At 31.3% G+C, this 9,049-nt stretch overlaps 2 protein-coding genes across 3 annotated transcripts; one reads left to right on the plus strand and one right to left on the minus strand.

Moving 5' to 3' along the window:
* The first annotated feature begins 500 nt into the window (after positions 1 to 500).
* On the plus strand, positions 501 to 1,303 carry LOC112510137. Of its 2 annotated transcripts, none has more exons than XM_025115442.1 (2): positions 501 to 978; positions 1,039 to 1,303. In XM_025115442.1, exons 1-2 carry the CDS (start codon positions 664 to 666, stop codon positions 1,165 to 1,167), a joined length of 444 nt encoding a protein of 147 aa, XP_024971210.1. In that variant the 5' UTR covers positions 501 to 663; the 3' UTR covers positions 1,168 to 1,303. The 2 variants fall into 2 exon arrangements, with proteins under 2 accessions (XP_024971210.1, XP_024971212.1); XM_025115444.1 differs by having other exon boundaries at positions 503 to 978; positions 1,045 to 1,303.
* Positions 1,304 to 1,401: 98 nt separating this feature from the next.
* Positions 1,402 to 3,461, minus strand: LOC112510136 (calcineurin subunit B-like). The gene is made up of 7 exons (XM_025115441.1): positions 3,359 to 3,461; positions 3,173 to 3,273; positions 2,965 to 3,089; positions 2,727 to 2,823; positions 1,979 to 2,088; positions 1,813 to 1,887; positions 1,402 to 1,665 (listed from the first exon to the last, which is right to left on the minus strand). Exons 2-7 carry the CDS (start codon positions 3,240 to 3,242, stop codon positions 1,615 to 1,617), a joined length of 528 nt encoding a protein of 175 aa, XP_024971209.1. The 5' UTR covers positions 3,243 to 3,273; positions 3,359 to 3,461; the 3' UTR covers positions 1,402 to 1,614.
* Between the last annotated feature and the right edge of the window lie 5,588 nt (positions 3,462 to 9,049).

Genomic DNA, 9,049 nt, shown 5'->3' on the forward strand with positions numbered 1-9,049 from the left:
AGATAAAGAAGAAAATGAAATATTAAAATCATGATTTATCTCGCTGCATTGCGCGAGTACGCTTCTAGTGTTTTATAATATAGTAGAGATATTCTAAATCAAATTTGTGAAGTGTGCATCCCAATGCAGACGTCTGTTTCAGTGTTGTCTTCATGCTTGAAATTTTGAAGTTTAGGGGGTGTTTGGGATTGCTTATCTGAAACAACTTATGACTTTTCTACAAAAGCACTTATTAACTTATGATAAGTCAGAAGTGTTTAACTTCTTAAAAAACTCCTTATTACCGGTTTGACACCGGTATAAATTGTTTACCCAAACACTCAAAAGTGCTTATTACCGATGCCACACCGGAATAAGTCAATAAGTTGTTTTCCCAAACACCCCCTTAGTCCCGCTTCTCATGAAAATGGATGCACCCAAACTCTGCTGTTTTTTTGAAGTTAGCAAAACCTCTTTTTATCCGAACTTTTATAAGAGACGGCGCCGTTTTCGTTCTTTCTGTTTCAAATCGATTATATCAGAAGCGAAGATAAGTGGATGTTGCCAACTTCTCTCTGCAACTCTCTGATATAAGAAACCATCGATCAATGATTATGGTTTACCAACTGCAACTCAAAAGGGATTTAAAGACACAAGACACCTACAGTTCCTGAATCAAAACCAATGAGTGAAAGCAAAACAGAGTTTCATCAGGTAACAAGTGCCGCCGATAACGGCCAATCGTCGAGTTCATGGCGAAACCACAGAGTCGGAACCTCGTTTGAAGAAAAGAGTGAGATGGGTATGAAGGTGGAGGAAGTGAGGCAGCTTAACAAGATGCTAACACATCTCGAACAGGAAACGCACACGATGAAGCAAGAAATGTTGAAGAACGCAGCCGAAAGGAAGAAGTTAATGAACGATGTATATCGCCAGTTAAAACGCCTACAATTCTCTCTACGCCTTCAAAACCAGTCCTCAGGATACGAAATCTGTGAGGTAACATATCATCATCTCTACCGAATTTTACTTTCATCTTGCTTTTTTAACTTTGAGTAGAAACAGGAAGGAGGGAGGCCAGATGGATTGTCTCAAGTTTTATACCAAGATTGGAATTCGTCGGTGGTCATCAGGAGAGGTTCGAGAGCTTATTCAGTCTCGGTCAAACATCTTAGATATGGTAATTGAAAGCAGAATCGATAAAACGACCACTTCTGATAACATTTTGTCACTGATTGTTCAACACAACTATTTGCATAATTCTTGCTAATTCTACAGCTCAGACACAAGCCAAGACTTGCAACAGTTTGCATAATTCTTGTACTAGGCTGAATGTTATACTGATAAGCTTCATTGGGTCCAAAATTTTGATCATAACGACCAAATAGACAACAATCAAGACGCGAAGCATAAAGATGTGGACTCGACATAACACATTTCATTTAATTATCATAACAATTTACATATAAAGCCGAAGGTTCACTAATTATACACATTCCCAATCTTATTTATGCACCTAGCTTGTCCATATTCACAACTGCAGCTGCTTCTGTGGTGCCGAAAACAGTTCTAGAGGAGGATGGTTTTTGCAGAAAAGAGATTTCAAAATGGTCAGTTTTCTGTTTTCAAGCCATCTTAATCAACTGGGACTTCCACATCCATCTTCAATCCAGGATGGTCAAGAATCTGGAGCAAAAGCAACAGTAAAATAAGAAACAACAAAGTGAGACAGCCATATAAGTAAAGAGCACAAATGTCAGCTTTCTGGATTCAGAAAAACAAAATATGAACTGAGGATTGAATATGCACATAAGTGATGAGGAGGAATAAGACCTTAACAAAATCATCCAACAACAGAGAAGAATCTTTACTATAACCAGCTTCCTTCATTACTTTGATCAAAACTTCCTGAAAACTTGAGCTTAATTTATCAGAACATGTTGCAGAGTGAGCATAGACCACAAATTGCATTAAGAAGAAAATGGACTATAGATCATGCCTCTCTTTGCTTATCTGACATGAATGTGCCGGTTAAATCCCGCAACACCTCCATTATGTCATTGAATGTCACCTTACCATTGTAATCTGAGTCGTATACTTTGAAGATAACTGAGATTATGCGTTTACAAGTGTTAGTTGATATCAAAAGGTATTCAGATGGAGAACAAGAGAGCGTTCCCTAACAAGCAACAGGACAATATCAAAAATTTAAGTTTCTTTGACCATTATAAAGACAATTCTGATTAAAGTTTTGAATCCAAAAACGAAAAACACAACCAGATTGTTTCTTAGTTTCATTCAATCTGAGAAAGTAACAAACTTGGATATCTTTATGGGAAAATGGCCAAAATAGCCATTTCTCTCACATATATTGGTCTCTTAGCCATTCCTCACCATGATTTACCCAAATGTCACTACGTATGCAAGTCCCACCTCCCCCACTTGTGGACCTAGCTAAAAGACAAAAAAATATTCAAATTCAACCTAGCTAGGTCCGCAAGTGAGGGAGTTGGACTTATGTAGGCAGTGACATTTGGATAAATTAGGGAGAGGAAGGCTAGGAGGCCCATTTAGGAAGGAGAAATGGTTATTTCGGCCAATTTCCCTATCTTTCTTTCAAGTACATCTTCTCCTTTAACACTCATACCACTATTGGTGCACATGAACACCAGAAGTAAAATCTAAGAACAAGATATCAAAACTAATGATAGTGGTTACTTTGACTCAGAATAAGGTGTAAAACTTACGTTCAATCTTCTGGGGCATGCTTGCTTTAGGATTAAAAGCCGACAAGAATATCACAAAGTCCTTAAAGTTCAAACCATCCACCATCTTAAGCAATCTCTGTAAAGAACCATAAAGCAAAAGCAGTCATTTCATCAAACACCTTCTAGACATCTCAAAAATCTTAAAATAGCAGCACAGTTTCGAACTCCCAATAATTACAAATTACAAAACCCCAGCCAGAAAAGAAAAAGATCATACCTGGGACAGAGGATTCATTGCAAACTCCGGTACCGATAAAAACTCATCGGCAGAAATAAAACCCTTTGCAGTTCGATCAAGTTGGCAAAATCTTTGATACAAAGAAACTATCTCTTGTTGGGAAACTGAATCAAAACAAGTAAACATCAAGTTAAGGGGTAAAATCAAGAAGTGGTCCGTGCCTGTATAACAGAACTGAATTACTTACATAGATTATTACAGTGTTCTTGAACATCTTCGATATCATATTGAGTTAGAGTCGAAGATGCACTACCCATGTGTCTTGAACCTCCAAAGAATCAATCTCTTCTGGTGAAGATAAACAAATTACTGAAATGATTAGATTTGAATGATAACAAGAATAGAAAAACAGAAAATTGGGATCGAAAGGGACCTGAAATGGGAGGATAATTATGAACTGAAATCTTTGATTATGAAGATAGGATTGAACGAAAGATGGAGTATTTAACGATGGGATTACCGTTGTCTTTATCGAAATGCTAAATTTCTGCTTTTGAGCTACGGGGAAACTGATGTATACCCCCCCTTCCCCTACTTTACGCCATTTTTAAATATTTTTAGCAATTATTAATGTTTACAAACTCAAGAAAAATCATAATCAAGAAAATGTTCTTGGTTTACGTTGGCGATGTAGCTGCTCCAATCATTAATTTTTAATGGTTTTACATCGTTTTTAATTGTGAATCTGTCTATGTATAATTTCAAGATTAAGTGGTCGTTTATCAAATGTTTACTCGGGTAAGTGAACGTCAAGTCATTTTATTTTACCGGATGAATATGGTAAGGATCAAGAGTCTTACTCGGTAAGTGAAGGCGACGATTCTTACCATGGTAAGCGGTTACCGGGTAAATTGTTGCATACGATACTGTTTTGGTGGACTAAAATCTTATCCGATAAGTAAATGATAGTGTTAAATTTACCGATAAGCGCTTACCGGGTAAGTGTTTGGTAAACGGCCCTTAACACGTGGTAATACTGTAAAGAATATAGAGGAGATAACCGGTCATTTTACAATTCACGATCTTGGGAGTAGAGTTTTCTCGTTGGTACACCAGTTTGGTTTCCTGCTTTTCATATCATTTGTACTGCTCCAGAAAATTTTTACTAGATAGTGTCTGTTTTATCCACGTCTGAACTCACGATTGTAAAATGTGTCTGATAAAGAACGCATTTGTACCATTATAAGATAATTTTTGTTCCATTCTCCAACTGATGTCGGATCTTACAATTTTAACTGATCTTATAGAATTCAAACGTGAAGTTTAAAGAGTTAGATGTATGCATAAATCAGGGAAGGTTAAAAAAGAAGCTTGTTGTGGGCTCTTATGTGAATACACTTATTTAAATAAATAAAAAACTATTTGAAGATGTATATATGAACGAATATTAAAGATTATTCATATCGATTCACACGTATACATGCATCTTTATATTTATATTTTTTCAATAATTCACATGTGAATTTTTCATTAAATTCTTTTCTTACTTTCTCATGATATTTAATCTTTTTAAAGATCCAATTGCAATAATAAGTTAAATTTGAACTTAAAACTAAATCTATATTATATTATAAAGCATTTGACAAAAACTTTTAAAAATATTTTTTATACATAAAGTACTGTTTATTGATGTATATTACTTAAAATTCAAGATTACAAAATTAAAGAAATTACACAACAAAACAAGAACTTTTAAATAGTTAATTTGATACTAACATCGATGTATATTTTTTTTTTAAAATTTTAAGATATCTTCAAATTTATATTTTATTCAAAATCAAAAACATTATTGATTTTCTCAAAACCACATAAAATCATATTATAATATCGACAGGAGACAGAATAAAACGAAACATTAAAATCGAAATATATCTCGCTGCATTGTACAAGTACCTTTCTAGTATCTTTAAATAAACAAGGTAGATGTTTTACAATAAACTAAAGGTTTTAATTAAAATAATTTTTTTCTATTTCTATAGAAATAAAATAGGCATTGAGATAGAGATGTATAATTAGGGTACATATAGGTAGGTTTGGTGATGATTAGGGTTTTGAATGACCTAATTGAATTATTGTGGCCCATAAAATCCTTAATCCTTAATTCCCTTTTTGAATATATAACCTAACCTTGGGATAAAGACAATAAAATTAAATGTGGTGGTTTCGAGCTATCTGCAAAGTAAGTGGTTGTCTTGGGATTAGTCGGCTCGCATATCAGGTTGGATATCCAGGTTAATTAAAAAAAAATTAATGGTTCATAATCAACAATTAAAAATATTATAGTAAATTACGTTTTTCATCCCTATTGTCTGTGAAAACTGTAATTTTCATCTTTGTGGTTTTCAACTGTATAATTTGTAATTCAGTGTTATTTTTGTTTTTGAGGTTAACTCCTACCTTTAAATATGAGGAATTAAAAGAATAATGAATTATAAACTACGTTGATGAAAATAACAATGAACTTGAGCTCAAAAGGTGAAAACAACATAAAGTGAACCACAAGGGTGATGTCTGATTGGTTTGAATTTGGGCTCAAAAGGTCAAAAGTGTCTGGAGCTCCGAGGTTCAAATCTAAAAAGAAATAAAAATCCCTTTGTGGCCATGTAGGTTCAAATACGGTGACTTCGGACTACCTGCAAAACAGATGGTCACTCTGGGATTAGTTGCTCGCATAGCCGGTTATATATCCAGGTTAATCAAAAGGGAAAAAAAAATAAAGTGTAAACCATGGGGATGAAAATCGTGCTTTCAAATCACAAAGATGAAAATAGCAATTTTCAAAAAGCACGAGAACTAAAAACGTAATTGACTCAAAATATTACTATCATCCAGAACAGTAAATAGAAAAAAGAAATTCAAACAAAAACGAAAAAATTTCTTCGCTCAACCTCCCTTTGACTACAGTGTTAAAAGGATCGGACTTTAGGTGTTGTTTTCAAATCAGATTTATTTATAGAAAGCTGTTTCCGTTCAATGACTTGAGATTCCTTAGGTTTTTTACGATGCCAATTATTTTTTTTTTAAAAAAAATTACCGTTGTAGTTTGTTGATAAAGAAAATTTGTTTATGTGGTATTAAATAGTCTTTAAAAAAACTTTACCGTTAAAGATACTCTAAATTGCGTAATCGTAGTTGTGATTGCATCTACAAACCTAATGCCCTAATCCCTAAACCTATTTGTTTCCATAACCTCGTCTCAAAGAACCTCAGAAGTCTCAAAACATAGTATCACGAATGTTTATTTCAGGTATTTCTTAAAAAACTGATTTCGACATATGATAATTTGGTGTTAGCTGGATTTATGGAGTACTAGGGTTTTGTGGCGTAACCGAAACATTTCGTCAGACATATGACGATAGTAAAATTATCACGGAGAAATTGATGGAGAGAAACTAAACTAGAAAAGGTCAAAACCTCCGAGGATGGTAATCAAATGAAAATTGTTTTGTTTGTGTTAACCGTGATATCTAATCTCAACCACAAATCAAAAGTTAAATTATTAAATTAATAATTTTAGTAATTTTAACTTAAAACATTAGGGATTTTATAAATATCTCCTCTCATCTCTCCTTTTTATTCTCTCCGGCGAATCTTATTCGACGAACCTTATGTGAACACAAAATATACACTGTGATACTTACAAACGATATTCACTATGATACCCATATATACATACAAAATGCATAATATGATACCCTTTGTAAAACAATGAAAATAACGAAAATGCACACTATGATACATTTTATAAAAACAAAGAAAATACATCGTGGTACACATGAAACATTGTGAACATTATCACTATGATACACTTTAATTCACAAACGTCTTTAAAATACAGTGTATATTAGGTAGTTGACATACTAAATAACTAATTTTAATTAAAGATTTCCTTCTAAAAAAAATTAATTAAATATTTTGATTAGTTGTCAAAAATAAAATTACTATATTTACTCGTTTAACTTATTTAAGAAATATCTTTAAAAAACCTCAAACAAGTGGTTCACATTGGATCTCACGGTTACCACAAACTAATCAGTTATTCCTTAAATGAACATATATATATATATATATATATATATATATATATATAAAATTTGGTGATGAAATCACAAAAACAATGAAACATATTTTGTTCCAAATATTCAAAATTCATATTTTATATATTATGTAAATTAATGCACCAATAAAATACTTGGTTACCAATAAACATGATAGGTTAAAATGAATGTACAAATTGACATGATTGCATTTAGAATATGACGTGACATGACATTTAAAAAACCTAATAAATTCGACAACATTTCATTTAAAATGTGAGGAAACATAACATTTAAGATGCATCATTTTCACAACATTATTGATTTCAATTCCATAGATGGAAACCAGAGGTCCTTATTGGGTCTAGTAGATCCAAATCGAGTCCGACCCAAACAAAATGCATCTAATCATGGTTGGTTTAAGGTCGTAACTTAACCGAAGGAAACCATAGGTCCTTATTGGGTCTGGTTCGATTCAAATCAAGCCCGACCCAAACAAGATGCATTCAATCGTGGTTGGTTTAGAAGTTGTTAAACCAACCACGACTAGATGTACTTCAAAACTTATCAGAAACTAAATCAAACAAGAAAACAAATGCCCACAAATCAAAAAACCGTTGTGATCATGAAAGAGAAGACTCGAATGCGACCCTCCACAGAAAATGTGCCTTCTAATTTGGTAAAAGAAAATTTAAATAAAGAGTAAACTACAATTTTCGTCCTTTTGGTTTGGAAAATGTTACGATTTTCGTCCTTTTGGTTTGGGAAATATTGCGATTTCCATCCCTATGGTTTGAAAATTGTTGTTATGTTCGTCTCTATGGCTTGTAATTTATTATTCTTTTTGTCGCTGAGACTAAATCTATTAAAAATCCTCTATTTAAATTTGGAGTATTTTAGACTTTTTAAATATTTTTTTGGTTTATTAAATATCTTTTTTGGTTTTTTATTTAATCAAATTATATATTTTTTGATGAAAGAATTAATACCTAAAAAAATTATATTATTTTGTTACTGTTTATGATAAAATATTTTTCATACAATTCGTTGGTTCATATTTTTAGTCATTATAGTTTTAGTTTTCTATTAGTTCGATTTTTGTCACTAACGTCGTTCAAGTGTAAGTCGTTGAGTCCCGCTCGCATGATAGTATTTTAACTTCTTTTTTTTATTAATTATGGACAAAATGATTAAAAATTTTATAACACCAGACACTTAACAATATTAGGTTATTTTAATCAAATAAATATATGTAATTTTATTAATAGAATATATAATTTTATAAACTTATTATAGCACGTTTATATAAGACATACATTTGTTTAGTATAATTGAATGACTTATGAGACCAAACAATTGTACATGCTATTTCATAAATAAAATATTTATCTTGAATATATATATATATATCACATTTCTTTTTAAAAGAATTGAGTTGACATGTTGTTTAATAAATACTAGAAAGGTACTCGCGCAATACAGTAAGATAAATCTCGATTTTAGTGTTTAGTTTTTATTATTAGTCTTTATCGATTTTATGTGGTTTTGAGAAAGCGATAATGTTTTTATTTTTTAATGAAATATAAATTTGAAGATAATAGTTCTCGTTTTTTTGGTGTAACTTCTCTAATTTAATTTTTTATTATAATTTAATTTGGACTTAATAACAAAATAATTTATTTTTGGTTTAACAATAATTAATATTAATTAAACATTCTATTAGAACTTAATGATTATCTTAATTATATTTTAGATTTTTTATATTTAAAATGAATGTTTATCCTGTATTTAATTATGTTTATCTGTAGTTAGTTACACGAATTCAAAAATGTAGCTTTAATAAATAGTATCTATGCAAAATTACTTGTAATCTTGAATTTTAAGTAATATGCATTAATAAACAATACTTCATATATAAAAATGGTTTTTAACTTTTTTTTGTCAAATGCTTTATAGTACAGTATAGATATTAAATTAAGTATAAATTTTTTAAAATTATTAATTAATATAACAATATTAAAAGAACT

The sequence above is a fragment of the Cynara cardunculus genome, assembly GCF_001531365.2.
Source record: "Cynara cardunculus var. scolymus isolate 2C chromosome LG 3, CcrdV1, whole genome shotgun sequence".
Classification (NCBI taxonomy): Eukaryota; Viridiplantae; Streptophyta; class Magnoliopsida; order Asterales; family Asteraceae; genus Cynara; species Cynara cardunculus.

Coding starts and splice junctions, on each gene's coding strand:
- LOC112510136 (XM_025115441.1), bottom strand. CDS start 3,242: ATGGGTAGTGCATCTTCGACTCTAACTCAATATGATATCGAAGATGTT. Junction 3,090..3,172: donor AGAACACTGTAATAATCTAT/GTAAGTAATTCA, acceptor GTTTTGATTCAG/TTTCCCAACAAGAGATAGTT. Junction 1,666..1,812: donor TGTTGGATGATTTTGTTAAG/GTCTTATTCCTC, acceptor CTTTTGCTCCAG/ATTCTTGACCATCCTGGATT.
- LOC112510137 (XM_025115442.1), top strand. CDS start 664: ATGAGTGAAAGCAAAACAGAGTTTCATCAGGTAACAAGTGCCGCCGAT. Junction 979..1,038: donor CAGGATACGAAATCTGTGAG/GTAACATATCAT, acceptor AACTTTGAGTAG/AAACAGGAAGGAGGGAGGCC.